This window comes from Falco peregrinus, chromosome 5 (genome assembly GCF_023634155.1).
Source record: "Falco peregrinus isolate bFalPer1 chromosome 5, bFalPer1.pri, whole genome shotgun sequence".
Taxonomy (NCBI): domain Eukaryota; kingdom Metazoa; phylum Chordata; class Aves; order Falconiformes; family Falconidae; genus Falco; species Falco peregrinus.
In genome coordinates this window covers 59231133-59251059 of record NC_073725.1, presented here as the reverse complement: position 1 = coordinate 59251059, position 19927 = coordinate 59231133, and the positions used below count along the sequence as shown (strand labels likewise).

The window sequence follows — 19927 nt, the reverse complement described above, 5'->3', positions numbered from 1 at the left end:
ACCAATGTATTTGGCTGGTTTGTACTGCTGTGCTACTGTAAGAATTCAGAGCTGTATGCACATCATTTTTAAAATGCATCTTTATCCCCAGTAGCCTTATGTTGCAGTTTTCTATACTGCATGTAACAAGACAGGTAAAACAAAAGGACTACAAGTACTTACCAGCCAGGAATAAGCAAAGTTCAGTTCAGACAATGCCTATTTTATGTGTCTTTCCTTGTAGAGGAGTTTGTAAGTAGAAAAATAAGTACTTATTTTCAGGATATAAAGGTCTGCTAGCAGAATGAGTAACTTAGAGTGGCCTTGTTAGTTTCTGTGGCCCCTGACATTAAAAGTCTTTTAGATTTTATTACGTTATTTGTGGTTTGTTTTCTTTTTAACTCAAGAAATTTTGAAAAACACAAGTAGAAAATACTGGGTTGCTTTGGGGTAAAGTCCTTCAGATCCCCAGTAGTGCTGAATGACCAGACAGACTAGTACAAACCTCTCAAGGGAGTTAAAACTAACCAGTTTTGAATCATTTCTCCACCAGGTTTTGACAGATTCGGTAATGACTCAGAGTTTGAAACTCATCAATTGCGCTAAGGTTCCTCTGTACTTTAGGCTACTTCTGTCTACGCCCTTCAGTCTGTCTAGCACAGATCCCAAAAAGAGCACCAAAACATCCCATGGCAAGAAGGAGGAAAAAGAACAGCAACCACAACTTGTACTTTATCCACAGCAAAACATGCTGGTAGGCTCAAAAATAATAATCTTGTGCCAGAATAGATAGTTTAGTAATTGGTGTGTTAGCATGACCCAGATGAACCACAAGAAAAACACAACCAGCACAGAAATTTCCCAATTTCAGGGGAAATAGTGGTATATTAGCAAATGCTAATTACTGCAATTTTGCCTGCTGTACTGTGGGTACAAAGTACTTTTCTACAGTGGCCGTGATGTGCTTTTCTCATCAGCTCTGACCTATTGCAAACTCCTGCAGAAAACCCTGTGGTTTTTGGAGCTCACCTAAGTCAATAGCCATGCATATGATGGGCAAATTAAAAGATTTCCGAAGACTGCAGTCCTTCATTTCCTTAAATTAGATGCAAGCAGTGCAAACAGAGAAAAAATTGCTTCGTTCAATGACATTAAAGGAAACCAAGTTCTGGAGTCAAGAATTAGCTAGGGTGCAAAAAATGAGTAATAGTTGCATTTTTGAAGCGTGCTTCTCATTTTTCAGTGTTCATTTTGACACAGACACACACATGTCTCAATTCCATGTGTGTGGGAAGAAAGAAGGCTTACATGTTTAAGACAGATTTGGGAATATGGTATTTGTAACCTCAGGAGTTGGAACCTTTGTCTTGCTAAAGACTGTTTCTCGCCTGTGGTTCAGAGATTAGCTGTTCACCTTTACACTCCCATCTCTGTGTACTGGATTCATAGGAAATAGCTGTGGGGTTTTTTTAATTATAACGCTTTGTTGCAGTGGGAATTTGGTTGCTGGCGTGACACCTTTGGGTCCCAGTGGGAAAATGTGCACCTGGGCCTTTGAGCAATGTTTACTTTGGATTTCCTGCACAGTGTCTTCTTATGTGATGGTCATCTGAATTCCTCTTCCCACAGGTGAAAGTGTCATTCCACATGACTCTGGAGTTACTTGCGTATCCACAATTGCCAGATACCCAGCTGCTTCCTGGATTCGAAGTGCTCCAGTTTGATAATGGAGAGAGAAAGCTGAAATTTAATCAAAATCTGGTCATTGAACATAGTAACGGCACTACCCAGGTAAGATCAGAAGATGATCTGTGGGCCCTGAGAAAGGGCTGTGCTTCGTCAGCATCTTGGACTTGGAATGAATGTGCCTTTGAGATACAGCCACCTCTAGAGTGAATTGTGCCATCCAGCAAGTGAACAGCCACAGATTTGCAGAAGGAAATAGCTCTCCATTGAGACTCCAGGTGACTCTCAAATGGACAGAGCAGTTTTGGGTCAGCACCCTGGTGCTTGTACCCGAGCTCTTTGTGCAGCATGAGGGCCTGGGTGATACAACTCAACACCCGATCACAGTACGACTCTCCACATCCTTCTGAGACGTGGGGTCAGGACTGTCTCAGCAAAAATGCCAGTGACTGAGTCACCAAGCTTTGCCTCCTGCAGTACCAGAGTGCTTCTTGAAAGTCTCCTGAATCTGTCTAACTCATGTGGTGTGGTCACAGCCCACACACATTTGCAGACCGATCTCTTCCAGATGGAAAGATATAAACTCCCTCAAAGTCTTCAGCCGTTCCAGTACACTGCAGGCATTGTATTTTTTTCATACCAGGTAGTTCTGAGGACTGATCAGTGTAAGATCTGAGCACCCTATCTAAGTTACAGTCAATTTAATAAAAATCTTGGCCAATCTGCACAAACTGAATGACTCACAGCAGGCCATATACAGTCCTAAGGGACAACGAGATGCTGTAATGTCTGCATCTCCACAGAAAACTCTAATAACAAATGAGAATGTTCACTCTGTGTTACTTCATTAAGACCAGTGTCTGTTTTGAAAACCTACCCCAAAAAACAAGCAACAACTTAATTCACTCAAAGCTGTAGAATGGGGGAATTGACTCTATTACAAAAGAACACAAACTACTCTTGATTCAGTGCTTGAGGTTAAGAATGATCCAGCTGTAGCAGATATTATTAAAGCTCTACAAAAATAAGGTGGGGTTTTTTAGTCCATTCCCTTTCCTCTGTTTTGCAGCTGGTGCCAGTGACTGCATACCTCACTGTTCCAGTTCTGGAGCTCTCTTGCAACATGGTTGATTTCAAGACCTGCTTTGTTGAACAGACCAAGACTGAACATGTCTTCTTGTGTAACAGGAGTGGCTGTAGAAGTTACTGGACTGCTTTGCTGGGTATTCTGGTTTTGCAATTCAATTTCCGTGCTATGTAGTTTCCTATTCAGTGTTTTTATTTAGTAAGACTGCATGCACTCACTCGATATATAGCAAATATATGATGTGATGATGTTGGCTGCAAGCATATTGGGTCTGCTTGTGTTTTCACTTATGTGGGCTTTTTTTTTTTTTTTGACATCAGTGTATCTCTGCTGATTTCAGCAGTTATTCCAGATTTAACTAAAAAATTGAATCGCAACTCTCACAAGTAGTGAATATGCTTTGCTCATTTGTAATGGAATCCTAAGAGGCAACAAGAAGTAGCCTGTGAGTTTGGTTTGAGCTTGTACTTGATGCTTCTGACAACAGATGGGCTTCAAAGGGAAGAAGATCAGGGCCTTATTATTTTGACTGTGAGGCCACCAATCACTCCCCTTGATTAGAGGATGAGAACAGAAACTGGCCACATGCATAGAAAGCCTCTGACAGTGCAAGACAATTTATTAGCTGGCTAGCAAGGAGGTGCGTTGTTTTGAGTGCTATATGCTGCACAAACTTATACAAAGGGTCTCGTGTTGCTTTGTTTGATATTTGCCTCTTTCCCTGCAGATGAACAGGAAAGGAATAATGACCTGCAAGTATTTTCTGTCTCCCCTACTAATGGCATTTTGGAGGCATGTGAAGGGGGCCCACCCACCAAAGAGATTCTGCAGATCAGCTTTACTGCAAGGTACAGTTAACAGGACTGAAATCTCACTGTTATTCCCTGTCAAGCCCAGACTTACGGTGTGAGTAGTCACTGAAAGCAAAGAGCAGTCCTGCTCTGTTCTTGTGTTATCAGGCTGCTCATTTTGCTTCTAACACTTCCCAGTCCTGGCCTTCCAGCTGGTACTTTTCCCGTATAACAATGTTCCCTACACTGTTCCCATAGATGGGATTTATTTTGGATTTGGCACCCAGAATTTCAGACTTTAGATTTACCCACTTGAAATCATGCTGTTCCAACAGGTGGCACAATGCACTGACTATATAGTGCTGGATAAATTCCCTATCTTTAGGGCAGTGTCTTCAACGGAGGATAAATCACAGGCCTGTAATTCAGTGCAGAAACTGATACAACAGTGACCTCTTTATGCATTCAGCACTTTGTTTAGACAGAGGGAGAAAAGTGTCTGGAGTAGTTCAGAATTCCACTAAAGCATCCGTTTGTCCTGCAGGAAAGTGCAGTGTCTTTTGCAGTCAGTCTCGGGGATCCTTCATTATAGTTTATGTGCCTTCTCTCTAAAAGAAGCTTTTTAAAGTCCTTTAGTTCTCTACATGCATTCAGCCTACCTCCTGAGGAAGCAAAAAGAGAGAAATGTTCTAATGCAGTGGTGATACAAGTTGCTTTATCCTTGCTTAGCCTGGTGCGGTTTAGTGTTACAGTCATGTTGATGTTTTGATGAGAAAGAAAAAAATCAATGTATTTTTGTGGCCTCCAGTCCAATGGTTTTCTTCACAACAAAGATAACAGGACCTGCAGGCAAATAACAGCAAAGAACAGATGAAAATTACTTACTTTGTCCTATAAACATAATTTTGCTCTTAATTATGTTTTTGGACACCTTACCATAACCTTTGTAAGGCTAGGGATTAGTTATGAATGGCAGAGGTAAGCAGACGGATCCAAGCTGTGGTGTGGGTGACACATGGAAGAGAAGGGATGCCGTCCAGAGGGACCTTGACAGGCTTGAGAGGTGAGCCTGAGTGAACCTGGTGAAGTTCCACAAGGCCAAGTGCAAGGTCCTGCACCCCATACCAGGGCTGGGTGGAGAAGGGATTCACAGTAGCCCTGAGGAGGACTTGAGGGTGCTGGTGGATGAAAACCAGGGTATGACCCAGCAATCGCACTTGCAGCCCAGAAAGCCAACCGCATCCTGGGCTGCATCACACGAAGCATGACCAGCAGGTCAAGGGAGGTGGTTCTCCCCCACTGCTCTGGTGAGACCCCACCTGGAGTAGCTGCGTCCAGCTCTGGAGCCCCCAGCAATAAGAAAGAAGGACATGAACCTGTTGGAGTGGGTCCAGAGGAGGCCACGAAGGTGATCAGCGGGCTGGAGCCCCTCTGCTGTGCAGACAGGCTGGGAGAGCTGGGGCTGTTCAGCCTGGAGAAGAAAAGGCTCAGGAAGATCTTATTGCAGCCTCCCAGTACCTAAAGGGTCCGACAGGAAAGCTGGAGAGGGGCTTTTTACAAGGGCCTGTAGCAACAGGACAAGGGGGGAATGGCTTTAAACTGAAAGAGGGGAGATTTAGATTAGGTATTAAGAAGAAATTCTTTACTCTGAGGGTGGTGAGACACTGGCATGGGCTGCCCAGAGCAGCTGTGGGTGCCCCAGCCCTGGCAGTGCCCAAGGCCAGGCTGGACGGGGCTGGGAGCAGCCTGGGCTGGTGGAAAGTGCCCTGCTCATGGCATGGGGGTTGGAACTAGATGGTCTTTAAGGTCCCTTCCAACCCAAGCCATTCTATGATGACCCAAAGCCCTTCTTTGCTCTAATTAGGAAGATGCAACTCCTGTAAGAAAATTCAGCTTTCATTACAAATCATTTTCTTGGAAGTTATCACATGGTGGCAGAAAGTTTAAGACTGACAAGTCTATCCTGGTGATTTCAGTGAACTCTGAATGGCGCTGATAGGGAAGTTTCAAGAAGCAAACTAGAGGTGACGTGAGTTACTGCTGTAACTTTGCTCTCCCTGGAGCACACTGTGAGATGTCCATCCCTGGAGCTACTGACACCTCAGGGGGACAAAGCCTGGAGCAGCTGCTCAAAGCTGTCCCCACTCTGGGCAGCATCAAGGACCAGAGACCTCCCCAGGCTCCTGACTGCCTACATTTTTCTGGAGCGCTTCTGAATATGCCTAAAGCACTTCTTTTTGTCTGACAACATACATGCTAATCAGCGTGCCGCAAAGTGCCTGGAAGTACCAGAAAGCAAAGATGTTGCTGCATAGCAGCCAGCTCGTCTGTTCAGTTCCAGACGAACTCCCACCACAGCAGAGCTCAGGACCAGCATGGCATTAGTAAATAATTATATGCAAGGTGTGAGGTAATTTTCATTTAATAATTCACCTCCCTAAATCAGTGGTCTTCCTGCAGGGGAATATTTTACGAGAAAGGAAAAACAAAAGTTGTCTGGCAGAACAGACTCTTGCCTCAGGCCGTTACAACAGCTGTCTCTCAGATGCAGAGAAGTCCTTCAGATAACAGCCTCAGGAGCGCTGGGTAGCATTAGCCTCAGGCGAATCATGCTGTAAGACTTCCACGTAGCGCAAAACTACACTTGCTGTAAGCTTTTTGATGTTCGCTTACAACCTGGACTCCACTGACTGCCCCTTGTCCTAAGGGAGCTGACAGAAACATTCCCATTGCAAACTCTGTCACAGGGACGCGTTTTCACGTCGAGGCAGTGCAGGAATTTGCTCCCAACCACTGGCCCCCAGCAGAGTTTAATTTTATTTATTTAACTACAATATAATTTCACAAGTAGGAAGATACTCAAGCTGTTCTTTCAATCATGAAGTTAGCAATCCAGGGTCTTTACTTCAGGTACAGGCTGGACCGTTCTTTTCAAGCACCCAAGGTGTAGCCATGGGAGATGACCCCATGAAGCCAGGTTGCCACCCGCAGACTCAACATTCAACGTTGAGAGACCAGTGCTTGTGACTAGGCACAGTTTATGTCTTAGGGCAACATTCTCCCCTTTCTCCTCTGCAATATAACTAATCTCATCCTTAAACACAGAGTTGCATCTAGCTGTAACTGAACTATCGTTTTTGCTCTGTGTTTTAGGAGCAACATTGAATATGAAACTATCGTGACCGTTACTGGAGTGCTGGGAGAGAAGCCTTGCAGGTTACAGGTCAGGGGACGGGGAACGTATGATGGAAAGTATGAAGACCTGGATTTAATTTAAGCAAGAAAACGTGGGACAAATGTCAAGGTAATGGGTTGGATGCACATGTGCCATCAGTTAAGCCTGTATTTTTGTCTACTTCAGTGTTTTAATATGGACTGAAATTTTAGCAGAATAGAATTTTAAGTTATGAGGGGAAAAAAAGCTTATGCTACTTCAAAGAGAAGTCATAATCTCATTCTGTGCTATTACTTTTATTGCTGTAGTAAGCTTACCATTACCCACAAATCAAGGCTCTGCAAAGAACTGGTTTAAAATTGCAAAGCAGCTACAGTAACACTGTGGCCAAAACCTTCTGCAACTCGGTGTGCCTCAAATTACAGTTAAGCCTGCTGGTACCTTTAAAAAGTGGCTTTTGTTTTGCCTTGTTTATTTGTTTGACATTAAAATGGACAATGACACATAATAAAAGCAAGAATTAGTGAACAGGCCAGCACTCCCCAGGCTGTTTTCTCGATGCCTTACATGAAAAGAGGAAGAGCCAACTTTCCCTGGACTCCTTGGAAAATGACCAACCTGCATGTTTCATCGTGTTTGGGTATTGAGAACATCCCCTTTAGCTACAGAGGGAGGAACCCTTCTTCCTTTTAATTCTTTTCCCCCCACATGGTTCCCATTTACTCACACTTCTCTTTAAATGTTTTTAGTATTACTTTAGCTAAAGGTCACTGAAATTCCCACTTCTGAGCCACTCCCATAATATAAAAGGTTTTTGTTAAAGGCAGTGTGTGTGGGGAGGAGGGGGCTGCAATCCATGCTGGAGGGGAACAAAAGATGCATGATAGCCACCTTCTCCCTAACTTTAGCTTAAACAAACTTGTGCTAGCACTGAGAACTCATTTTACACACAGGAACCTCAGTGTGAAAAAAAAAAAAAGACCCTTGAGGATGCTAATACCTCTTTAGTCCCTCTAAATAATTTAATCTCTTTTCTCTAAAATAACAGCATGTATGATCGCTGGGTGAGTGAGACAGGCTACAGCACAGCAATGTGAGAGTATCAAATAGCTCTAACTAATCATGACCAACTAACAATCATCATAAAAACAAAACAAATACACCACAAGAACCCAATTCTATTAAGTGCAAAAGCAAGAGCCAGGACAAGAATTTCTTTTACAAATTTAAACTTTTCTAACATGTCAGAGACTATGTGTACATTTATTTTACAAACCATTAGCTCTGAGTTTCAGTGATCTTTCTGCTCCTAACAGAGAGAACAGGTAAGGGAGAACTTTTCAAGATTAAATACACATTTGTGTTAGCACTGAAGTACTGAGATGTAGTAGTATGTGTAGTTCAGGTAGTACTTGCAGTAAAAGTAAGGCTGAAATCTGTTTTATGGTAGCCAAGTATTATTAAGCATAAGCTTGTCTCTAAGTTAACATCATACAAGCTGATAATTAGAAGTATGTTATAAAAGATGGAACGGCCACTTTCAAATTCCTGCCCTCTAGCAGGCACCTCCTGTGTAAATTACATTCTAGTCCTTCCACTTTCCCCCACTGGAGGCTTCAGAGCAGCTTGTTAAAAGTAGGAAGCTCCAGCGCATTCCCAGCACAGGGACAATCTAAGACACAGCCAATTTATGACTTGCAAAGGACAGACACAGTTGTAAAGGAAATGATGTGAAGTCTTGCACTGCTTTCAAAACAAGCTTCTTGCAAGATGGCGAAATCTTTTAAGAAAACCCTGGAAAAGATGTGCACTCATTCTTCTTTTGAGCAACCCTTTTAGCCAGTTTGTCATACAAAAGTACCATGAACAACTACTCCCTAATAATAGTCACAGAATAGAGAGATGGATTAAATTAGAAATACTCATTCGCCATCACCACACAAGGGCCTGCAGTTGAATTTCAGCTGATTTCTCACGTCAGCATGCCATTTGCCAGTTTTGTATTCTCCCACCTGCTTAGTAGCTCTGTACAATTTACTCTACAATTTGTGCCTAAAATTTGTAGATGTGGTAACAAATCCCTGAATCCACTTGACTTCAAAGTGCAAATCATTTGCTATTACTAGAGAAGGCAGAGAATTAGCTGCTGCGTTGTTTTGTCAGCACGCTGGAGTTTAGTTCCCTGGGTACTCAAATACTGCTGCAGCACCCATGCCCGTTCCAATGCACATTGATACAACACCGTATGCTCTGAAAGGAAAGAACACATGGAATTAGTAAAAAGACAGATCAGTTTAGATCATCTTGGGGGATTAAAAAAAAAAACCATAAATTTGAGCTACCCACTGCTCTCCTGTGTCACCAAGAGATCCTAACCTAAGGGGTCTCAGTGCTCTAGAGTTCCTGCAGTGTGTCCACATGCTCTGCGAAGCGACACCCATTTCTCTGCCTCCTTTCTGCACAGGAGTGGTGTCCCAGAAGCAAGTTCCTTACCCACCTGCCTCACACATCCTAGCAGCAAGGTTGATCTAGGCCAACTCTTTGTTTCAGGTGGGTTGAGGAAGAAACTCTTCCTTTCCTGCCTCCTACCACTGCCCTTCACATAGCTTTGCTATGTAAAAGTTCAAGGTAAATGTGGGTAGTCAGATGACGTGCAGTTGGATTTCTGGAAAAACAGAGTGGAAAGCTTAATTTCAGAGCAAGTTCTTCCACTTCAGTCTGAGGTGGTTTACTGTTACTGCCCAGTTTGCCTGGCAATTAACAGCTTGCCATCGCCATCACCATCACCCTCCCCTCCAGGCCTGGTGCATCCTAAGGTGCAGTCCAGTGACACTGTATGTGCCAGCCCAGAGGGAGCAGTGGCACAGCCAGCCAGCAGCAGCTACTGGGTTTCTTCCACACGTCGGGAAAAGCCCGCAGCCTAGGCAGAGGGCTGGCACCAGACTGCCATGAAGCCTGATGCAGCCCAGCCTCACAGAGCCGCCAGCCCTGCGGCTCTGACCGCTGACTTGCTGCCAAGGACCAGGAGAGACTGCCTTGGTGGGCAGCACGACAGCAGACAGCCCTGCCCCTGCAGAGAGCCGTCAGGAATTCATGGTCAAAGCTATCAAAGGCACGGAGAAGGCACACCCAAACCGCTGGCTTACTTCTGAGCCCACAGTACTTACACACTCGGGCTAATACTGTTCCTCAGCGCTCACCTTTTCCCTCTGCGCTCACCTTTTCCCTCTGCGCTTCAATTCATTGAGCAAAGTGACAACTTGACGAGCACCAGTACAGCCCAGTGGGTGCCCCAGTGCTATCGCTCCGCCCAGGGGGTTGACCTTCTCCATGGGAATGCCCAGCTTTTCAACACAGTACACGGCCTAGAAAGACAAGACAGAATGGTTTCATCAAGATGCTTACGCCTTCAGTAGTTCCCAGCGCTGCTGCAATAGAGAGCTGAGAGCACTGCAGAGAAGACTGGTGGTCTCATCCATACATAAAGACAGACCACAAACTATCCTTGGCAGCTCTAGGGTCTTCAAAATATTTGTGTTTAAAATTAATTTAGCTCAAACTATGTTTGTTATTACACAAACTCCACATCGTGTCAGCTGCTCTTAAAGCATTACAGTTAGTACTTAGAGGCCTGACTCTGGCTAGACCATCTTTCCCAGTGGAAAGGAGTAGAACGAATTACAAATCGAAAGCACACAGAAGTGAGCTAAGCCTATCTGCTTCATCTCAAACCGAGCCCTCGTGCTTTCTGACAGGCATGTCACGGATCTGTGGAAGACACGGCAGCGAAGTTTCTACTAAGGACTTCCAAATTAGCGAGTGCCAACACATGCACACTGACACCACCCAGGAACAAATTACAGCCCTTGTGAAACAGAGCTTGCAAGTTGGTATGAGGCTCTGATAGTGAAGATTATATTCTTATCCACTGGACATACTTTTCTGTGTTTTGGGATTTTTTGTTTGTTTGTTTGGGGTTTTTAAAATATTAAGCTGTGTAAGCAATGCCCTGCTTATTTTTACTTGAAGAAAAGGGAAAATAATCTGTGCGTGCCACTAACATTGGGCTGAAGATGTAATATGTGGAACAAGTTCAAATCTTAATTGGGAGACCAAGCTGAAATATACTCAGTGACCAAGAATTGTACAGCTCAAACGGGACGCTCACTCACCTGGCTTGCAAAGGCTTCATTGATTTCATATATATCAATGTCATTCAGAGTCAGACCTATGGTTCAGAAAAGTCAGGATTTAAAAGGAGATATTTTTGCCTTATGACTCCATCAAGTAAAGTAATTTACTTGTAAATTAAAGTTAAAAAAAACCACCAAAAAACAAAGAGTAATGCACTCACAGCCTCCCCTTTTTGAATTCTAGTTCTACTCCACTCATGACAAAAAGAGGGGGACCTTGGCTCCACATGGGCTATCTACACTTGTACTCATGTTTATGTACAACAATGTCTAAAGACTGCAAAATGTCACAGTTCATAGTATTGTGTCACCAAATTTCCCAAGTCTTCCTTAGATTAAATGTGATTTCTTTGTAGAGGGATTAAAGATTGAAGGGTATTTCAGGACTTAAAAATAAAACTATAGGTGAGCAGGAGACCATAGCAACGACACAGGTGGACACAACAATAATCATCAGCTATAAAAGCTATTCAGCCTAATGAGTATGATAAGAACTCTGAGGCAAGCCTGTTCCACTCATCAGATGCCAAAATTATAAAGAAAAAAAACCCCCCACAACCAAAGACCAAACACAAACCCCACACGTTGATCACATTAAGGAAGAGAAAACAGCACTAAATGAAGGCTAAATCACTTGCCACATGTTAACTGTGGCTGAGACTGTGCAGGGATTGAATCTGGAGCTTCTCAAAGGTGAGCAGACGACAATTCATACATGAGTGCAAGTGAACAGTATTACAGGAATCTGAGGCAGGATCTCTTTGAAGGTTTTGAATTTAAGCTTGCTGTTCCTGCAGCTGATAGCTGCACATGCTTGAATAAATACAGTCTTAAATTTCAGCTCACAGAGTCTGATTTGCCTTGTACCAAACACTGTATGAGTGACAAGTGGTTCTCACCCGCCTTTTCCACAGCAACAGGGATTGCATAGGCTGGTCCGATGCCCATAACATCGGGCGGGACTCCAACGACAGCAAAGGACCTGAGCACCCCCAGGACGGGCAGTCCCAGCTGTGCTGCTTTTGAGCGTTTTGCCAGGAGAACCGCAGCTGCTCCATCGCTCACCTGGCTGGCATTACCTGTTGGAAGAGATCTATTAACACCTTTTTTTTTTTTTGCCTAAGCACATTCAAGGCAAGAAAACCACAGGAAGAACACAAATTTAACAAGAAAGCTGACCTGCTGTAGTGCTCCCATCCTCTTTGAAGGCAGGCTTCAGCTTTGCCAAGCCTTCCAGCGTCGTGGAGGGCCTAATCCCTTCATCTTGGTCCACAGTGATTGTTTTTTGCTTGCCCTGATTATCAAGAACAGTGGTCTTCACTGGAACAATCTCAGTTTTAAACAGTCCCATCTGCTGAGCTTTTGCTGCTCTGTTGAAGAAGAGTATGCAAGGTTAAAATATTCTGGAGGAAAACTGCAAGAGAATTAATGTCAAGGAAACCAGTTAGTAAGAGAACGAACTAAGGTGTGACTTGGTACACAGGTACATCATTACCCAGTAGTAGACAAGATAACAGGTGAATAATTACTTCCAACCACAGGAAGGCAGACTTCTTACCTCCACATCACAGGAAAAATATTGCTAACATTATGGGCATTCTCCCCAAACCTGGATCACAGGATCACACACTTCTGAGCAAGATCCCCATTCTGTTCCCATCAACACCTTTGTGACTGGCTGACCACCACCAGCCCGCAGCACGAAGCTGTACTTATCCAGTGGTACAATCACATCACAACCGTAAGAAAATAAATGAATCCCGATGTTCAAAAATCAATTTTTATTTTTGAGAATCTAAACAGGGCAAGTGGGCTAAGCCTCCACATAATGCTAATAATTTCTAAGAAGATAAGGAATGGCTAAAGTTTCACTCATTCCTTGTTTTGTCCTACTAAAGACAAGTTCAGCTTTAGACCACAGACTTCAGGTATAATCTTCTGGCATTTAAATATAACCTTTTAATTCCAAATGACTGCAATGTATGGTGCATAGTTCAGTGTGACTATGTAGAAGGTTATCACTTAAAGATGTGGTAAAGATGGGGTCTGGTCCCTGAGACAGCAGTATTAGCAGCAGGGAACAACCGATACGACCAGACTGATATAAGTAGGCAGAATGCAATTAGCTAAATTAGAATTAGCTCAGGGCACACAGTTTTAATCTTCCATATCAATATGGTATTTTAAAAACCTCCCCTGTAGAGCTCGTTTAGATGATTTACCTGCCAGCAGCAGAGCACCCTTTCCAGGGAATAATGAATTAGAGAGTGAAAGCTTGTTTTACCCACTCATCGCTTCACACTTTTAATAATAAAATGAAAATATTTCCAGGTAATTGAGCATTTGAGCGAAGTGCTGAAGGAAGATCAGTAACTCTGCAGACATCCTGAGACTGAGGCCAGAAAATCACCCCTTTCCTCATGTGAGAGGCGAGGATCGCGTTCACATACCCTTTTGTGTTATCAGTTCAATGTCAGTGAGAAAGGCTGGCATGCCAAGTTCCCTGAGAAGCAGGGCCAGAATTTAAAGGTTAACTGGCCTGTGCAGTGGCTTCCTGTATTAGATAAATAATTGGACCGGGGCGATGCTTAAACAGAGCTCTGAAAGTTAGTTTAACTCTTTGATGGCAGCAACTTTAACGGATCACATGCCACTGGACCGCCAGTACAACTCCACAGATTCCAGGGGTCAGTTGACTTTGGCAGCGATTTAACTGCAGAGGAAGGTTATTAGAGGTAGGACTGGGCTCACTTAGAGCCAAACACCTGCAGTGAAGACAAGCCACTCTTCTCAAACTCGGCAGTTCTCTGAAAATGGCTACATTTAAATATTCCCTCTTAGGACAGGTTCCTTCTGCTGTCACTCCCATGTTCAGTTTCAAATCATAGCGAGCCAAAGCCACTACGAAAATCCTGCACCATACATTCATTTCAGAAACCTCACAGGGGTTGTATCCTTTGGATGCTGAAAAACAGGGGCATTCGCTGCTCAGGGCTCACAAGCTCGATGGTACGTGCACAAGAGTAGTCATACAGCTCTGGACTCGTGTTTCCTTATCACACAACCCGGGACATGCACTGATCTTCGCTCTGACCATCTCAAGCTTCTTTACTCACTACTAAGGTTTGGAGGCAACATGAAGGCTGCACTTAACCACTCCTGGGAAGTACCAATGTGCCTTCTATCTATTTATTCCTTAATCAAAAGGTTAGGAAAAAAAAACACACAACAAAAAAAAAAAAAAAAAAAAAAAAAAAGAGAGAGAAAAGAAAAAAGCATTTACTTTTGCTGGGAAGCCAAGGCAAAGGCATCCTGCTTCTTTCGGGAAACTCCAAATTTCTCTGCCACATTTTCTGAAGTTATTCTGGGGAAAACAATGTCACAGAATTAATCCAGTGACACAACTAATGGAGCTGCAGTTGGCTTTTACTAACACAACACAAGTACAAGCATTTGCTTTAGTCTGAAAGCTATTTGCTGCCTTCTCAACCTAGAACTGCCTGGCAGAAGCAAATCCTGAATCAAATCTAGGATCAAAACAAGGTTCAAATCCGTTTTCCTTGCTCATTAAGCTGCTGAGCTTAAGACAGAAGACAAGGAAATCTTTCATCAGTTGCTGATCTTCTCCCATTTCACATAATTCATCTTCTACCACAACCAAGGAGGATGCTGACATACAGATCCAAGGTCACCGCATTCAGATTGATTTGAAACAATATGGTAACTGAGAAGACAGGCCATCTAGAAAACTCTTAAACCTTGGGGAAGAGGAAACACTTACCCCATAGGAATAAGACAATCTCGAGCTTTGCTGTTTTCCATCATGCTGGAACTGATATCACCAGGGTTATTTGCACTTCTGAGGGACATCGTTTCCACCCTAAACAGGAAAAATTTGAATTTGCAACCAGTGCTTTCATACTAACTTTGTGGTAATTGCTCCATTAAGACTATCAAAACTCAGTATCTTGACAACACACTTTCCTATTATCCTATAGAAATGCAGCTAGTAATTAAGAACTGGCTGAGGCAGCAGCTCATCAATATAAGAATTACCACGAAATGAAAACAGATTGCTAGATTAAATTGGTCCTTGCTTCACTAGCATAGGACACCAACGTCAACAGCTAACTTCTCGCGTTTCCACAGCCAGGAAGGAATTGCTAATGATTCTGGCACAATTTGTCCATTGTTACGTGCCATAAAAATGCCACTTACAGCTTAAGAACGGGTTGGCAGTTTAATAGAAGTATTAAGCAAACCATGACAGAGTTATGCCATTTGTATTTCGCAACACAAAGAATTTAAGACATGGATCCCAGAGGCTGCAGATTTTGACCTACAAATGAGTTAACAGATTTAAAACATCCAAATTTACCGCAGGAATACCCAGACATCACTGGGTACAAAGGACCAGTGAGCTTTTGTAAAGTTAGCCTAGATCATGAAGCTTACGATGGGGAGAGGGTTTGAATTCTACTCTGCACCACACAAATACATACACTCATGAAGAGTAAATAACTGAGAAACTATTCCTGGAAAATGCAAGACAAGCAGAAAATAAGTTTGTTTTCCACCAACAGTACTCTCAGGCATTTAAACTAACTTTACTATGAGACACTGCATTACTTGACTGCAGCTGCATCTACTCCCTGAAAGAAGGTATAGAATCAGGTTTTAAGTAAGAGCAAACCACAGCGACTGCGTTTTGTGTTGTCATCCAGTATCTCTTCACCTACAGAGTGCACACGTCCACTCGGAGGAAGAGCACAACTTGGGATAAACCCAACTCACAAAAGCTATTTTATGTCTTCATGAAGGACCCTGCAGGTTAGAGGCCAGAAAACCTCCCACAATGAAACCCAGTGGCTTGCATACCCAGCGGGCAAAGGCTGGATCCCAAACCCTTTGAGCCTTTCAGTACCTTTAAGCGTATCATTTTGGTGGACATCACCAAGCAACTTCTGGGAACAAGTGTGTTAAAGTGAACGAGTGAAAAGCCTCATGTGTTCAAACACAAGCATTCCTTGTGAACACCAAGTGTTCTGCCTATATCGGAGGAACACGTCTGACTTGCTGAGCTGTTCATTTCGCAGCAGCCTAAGAAGGCAAGGGCATTCTCCACATCAGATCTTGCTCAACCAGGTACATGCAGGTGCTAAAAAGTTGTAAATATAAACATCTTCCTAAGGACTACTGGATGACTGTGTACACTAACAATTCAAGACAGACTGAGAGTTTCCACGGTAAAGAAAAAGAGAAATCCAGTATTTCAGCCTCAGGATTACGGAATACTTTTTCTTTTCTTTTTTTTTAATTCATTCTTCTGAAATGAGTGTGAATGTGGTCACTAGCATTTCTCCAAAGCTAACCTAACAGTTATGTAATCCTCTAAAATATAAACACTTATGATGTTAGGAGTGAAGCAAAGAACAGCATGCCTGTCCACTGCAGAAGAACATCTCCTGTAAGTACGTAGGACAGTTATTAGCACGGGTAGGGCATTCATTTCTTTATCCAAGAGAGCTGCTGGATTTCCAAGGCACCAGTTAATTGGAGATTAATTAAAAAGCTAATAATGGCAGGTTCTTTCAGGTTGTCAGACCTCTGCACACAAGTAGTATGCTACAACAGGGACAGCGGACAGGCTTTTTGCATGCTTGTAAGACATACACAGCCTCTTATTGCAACCCCAGCAGACATGTCACCAAGACCAAAACTTCCAGGAGAATTAAAGCATTTTCAAGCACCCTCCCTCAGACCCTTTAAGATAACCCAATCTGCCAAAAGTACTCAGCAGCCTCTGGAACGGCACAAATTACATCTGCAGTTCCACACTTATATTCAGGTCCTAATTTTAGAGTTTATTCACCCATTTGTCACATGAGAACACCATCTGTTTCCTTGGCCGGGGCGGGGTGGGCGCGGGTGGGACAGGTCTGGTTGGAAGGGGGTTCTAATACCTCACACAAGAGCTGCTGCAGCAGGACAGTGCTACCTTCAGGAAGCCTAGGCAAGTACCATAAAAAGACTTTCTTACCCACAGGCCAAGCCAATGTCATACGATCCATTTCGGATGCCACCTGTAACAGCAGTACATAAATGTTCTTACGATCAGCAGCTGCAAAAGCATTTCCACTCCGGCTGCGGTTTCACGAACACCTGAGGCACCCACTGCAGCCAAATGGGCCATTCCCTCCGCCCTCCTGCCTGCTAGAACGTGAACCAGGTCAAGGAGCCGATGGGGCTGAAGACTAACTGTGACCTGACACGCAACCAGAGAGGACCAGAGGGACCCTTCCAGAAGCTGCCCGATATGAAAGCGATGGTAGGACTTATCCTCAGAAAATCAAGTTACTTCTCTGTGGGTAAACTTGGCCACTAAAGGATATAAAAGTATTCAACTAGCAACACGCTGAAAATTCCCAGCAAAAGAAGACATTGCCTCTACTTTTACTGCTCAGAGAGAGTGGAGGACAGGAGAAATGAGCGATGGGGGGCGGCAGGCATCGACTCTGATCCAAGTGCCCCTAACACGTACCAGCTATGTTGATAATGGCCTGTAGCCCGGAGGAGCATTGCCGGTTCACGCTGGAGCATGGCACCGTCTCTGGAATACCACTAGAAAATAAGACAGTGTTGGCAAAGATTCAGTGATGAAATCCACGCAATAAACCAAAGCTCTAAAGACAGCATTAAGCCACTTGATTAAACTTTAACCCTCAAGTTCAAGACAGATCCCTTTATACATTTCCTGACCTCTTGGTCAACAAGAGAAAGCAAAGTTCATAGATAACTTCCACACTTGATTTGGAAGCGGCTCCGAGCGCTGCTTCCCCACAGGTCTGTCTTCAGAAGATCCTCTGTACGCAGGGCCCTCCTGTGTGCCTAGCTCCCGAGGTCTGATCGGGGCCAGGAATACTGACAAGCTCCGCAACATTTGTAATTACTGGTAGGCTGTGTGTGCACCCTCCAACGCAGTAGCTGTACACCGGTTTACAGAAGCAATTGTCACTTGACAATAGACACTGGCTGGCATATTTGGAAGCTGGGATCCAGCTCAATATGAGCCATCGACCACCAGCACTGGGAAGTGAACAGGAGGACCAGAGACAACTCCACGGGTTTCGGACCATGCAGAGCAGAGCAGCACAGCCTCGCAGCACAGAGAAGCAGCAGGTGCAGCTGGGAGCCCACAGAACAAGATCTCCTGTTCAGAGGCTCAACACAGGTTGAACAGCCTCACTTCTGCCTCCCTGTCCCTTTCCCATCAGGATTCTCCAACTGCTCCATCAGAGTCTAATTCCTAGGCAGAGGGTGATTTGCTGTAACTTCCTAGGAGCGCATAAGACTCGTCAAATCCTCTGACCCAGTGCTGCGCCGTGTCGGAAGACCAAAAAGGAGAGAAAGAACCTTGATCTGATTGAGAGTTTACCTTAGAAACTGTGCAACTCTTGCAATCAAAGCGCCAGCTCCAGGCTGCAGCACGTTTCCTGAATGCAAAGATATGATTCAGTCAATCGGTTGCACTCCCCTCGCTGTTTGCGGTGGCAGTCGGAGGGATGTTAGCATCCCCACGGCTTGGTGCATCCAGCACCCGGATGAGAGCCCCACCACTGGACAGAGGAGTCGTGAAGGACACACTGATTTCACAAACCTAACGCTACGCACTAACCCCTTCCAGCCCCACGGTACTTGCAGGACCCCATGGGACACCAGGAGCTGCCTGTCCCACAGAGCTACCCGGGCCAGGAGCTTCCAAGTCTGGACAGAGGCTGCGCGCTCACCCACACAGATGTCTCCCAGGGCCTCAGGACGAAGGCTGACATCTCGAAGGACAGCTGTCATAACGGCGGAGAGCAGTTCATCGGGTGTAGTATCCTGAAAGCACAGGCAATTAGCGCTGCCCAAGGAACACCAGCAGCTGCCCTGTCACCTGTTTGCCCTCAGTGTGCTGGCGTACCGTGCTCGGGCAGCTTTACTCCAGTCCTCGCCCCAGGACGGTGGTGGTTTCCCTACAAATGTGGAATTCCTCCGCGCGTTTTTTACCCCAGGGAGCTTTCAAGCACTAACGCCCTAACCCTGCTCCCGTCCCTCCCGGTTTCACACGAGCATGCCTTGCAGGGCCTGCGGGACCAACCTGCGGCCAGTCCGGTGCCAAGCCTCAGCAAGCTGAGCCCCCCCGTTTGTTTCGTGACAGGGCGGTGACCCCCAGCACAGGAACTGGGTTTGACCCAGCAATGCCCATCCTCCGGGGCCATCGCGGCGGTCGGACGCGGGACGCTGCCGTCGCCACCCAGGAGGACGAGGCCCCACCGGGCCGGGCCAGGCGCAGAGACCCCAGGCCTCAAGGGGAGCCGGGACACGCGCGGCTCTGGCCCGGCGTTCGGGGTGGCGGCGGCGGCACCTGGGCCGCGCAGCCCCGGCGCGGAAGCCGTGAGGCGCTGCGGCCCCTCAGGGGGTCCCGAGGCAGCGCCGGGGGCTACGGGCAGGCGGCGCCGCGCACCCAGCCCGAGCGCAGCGGCGGCGAGCAGGGGCGCCCCCGGGGCCCGGCGGAGGTGCCGCGGGCGGGCAGGGCCCCCGGGCCGTACCTTGAAGGCGCCGCGCTTGGCGCGGCCGATGGCGGTCCTCCGCCCGTGCACCACCACCACATCGTCGGGGCTGGCGGCCCGCGGCGAGGCCCCGGCGCGGCTCCCGCACGGCGCGGCCCGCAGGCCGGTGCCGGGGCCCGGGGTGGAGGGGGCGAGGTGCCCCAGCACCAGCTGCACCCGCCGCAGCGGCGCGCCCGGCCCCGCCGCCATCTTGTCACCGCCGCCCCCCCGCGAACAGCCTCGTTCGCGTGCCACGCCCCCTCATTTGCATGGCGCCGCCCTCAGGGCCGCTCCGGGCAAGGAGGCGTTAAAGGCGTGAAACCGAGAAATCCCACCAAAACAAAGCTTCTTAAAAATAAATACATACCGAAATAAATAAATTTAAACTAGATTTTAAATTTCATGTGTCAAGAAAATATAACAGA

The 19927-nt window shown here is 45.7% G+C and overlaps 2 protein-coding genes across 2 annotated transcripts in view; one reads left to right on the top strand and one right to left on the bottom strand.

Annotated features, from left to right (window-relative positions):
• Positions 1–6820, top strand: part of DLEC1 (DLEC1 cilia and flagella associated protein) — a 40435-nt gene extending 33615 nt beyond the window's left edge. Inside the window, exons 34-38 of the mRNA XM_055803910.1 lie at positions 533–733; positions 1609–1770; positions 2735–2888; positions 3480–3600; positions 6697–6820. Coding sequence (XP_055659885.1) covers positions 533–733; positions 1609–1770; positions 2735–2888; positions 3480–3600; positions 6697–6820 — 762 coding nt within the window. The remainder of the gene's footprint in view (positions 1–532; positions 734–1608; positions 1771–2734; positions 2889–3479; positions 3601–6696) is intronic.
• A 175-nt stretch (positions 6821–6995) lies between these two features.
• ACAA1 (acetyl-CoA acyltransferase 1) lies at positions 6996–19738 on the bottom strand. Its single transcript, XM_055805325.1, has 12 exons — positions 19503–19738; positions 18699–18792; positions 18347–18404; positions 17453–17532; positions 16952–16994; positions 14693–14791; positions 14195–14275; positions 12091–12281; positions 11811–11990; positions 10891–10946; positions 9938–10083; positions 6996–8968 (listed from the first exon to the last, which is right to left on the bottom strand). The coding sequence occupies exons 1-12, from the start codon at positions 19710–19712 to the stop codon at positions 8893–8895; spliced, it is 1314 nt and encodes a 437-aa protein (XP_055661300.1). The 5' UTR covers positions 19713–19738; the 3' UTR covers positions 6996–8892.
• Positions 19739–19927: the final 189 nt, after the last annotated feature.

What these genes read in the sequence shown, in the direction of transcription:
- ACAA1 (XM_055805325.1), bottom strand. Translation starts at nt 19,712, where the DNA reads ATGGCGGCGGGGCCGGGCGCGCCGCTGCGGCGGGTGCAGCTGGTGCTG. An exon ending in AGAGTTGCACAGTTTCTAAG is followed by an intron (nt 17,533 to 18,346) that starts GTAAACTCTCAA and finishes CTTATTTTCTAG; the next exon opens with TGGTATTCCAGAGACGGTGC. An exon ending in GGATGGGAGCACTACAGCAG is followed by an intron (nt 11,991 to 12,090) that starts GTCAGCTTTCTT and finishes CTCTTCCAACAG; the next exon opens with GTAATGCCAGCCAGGTGAGC.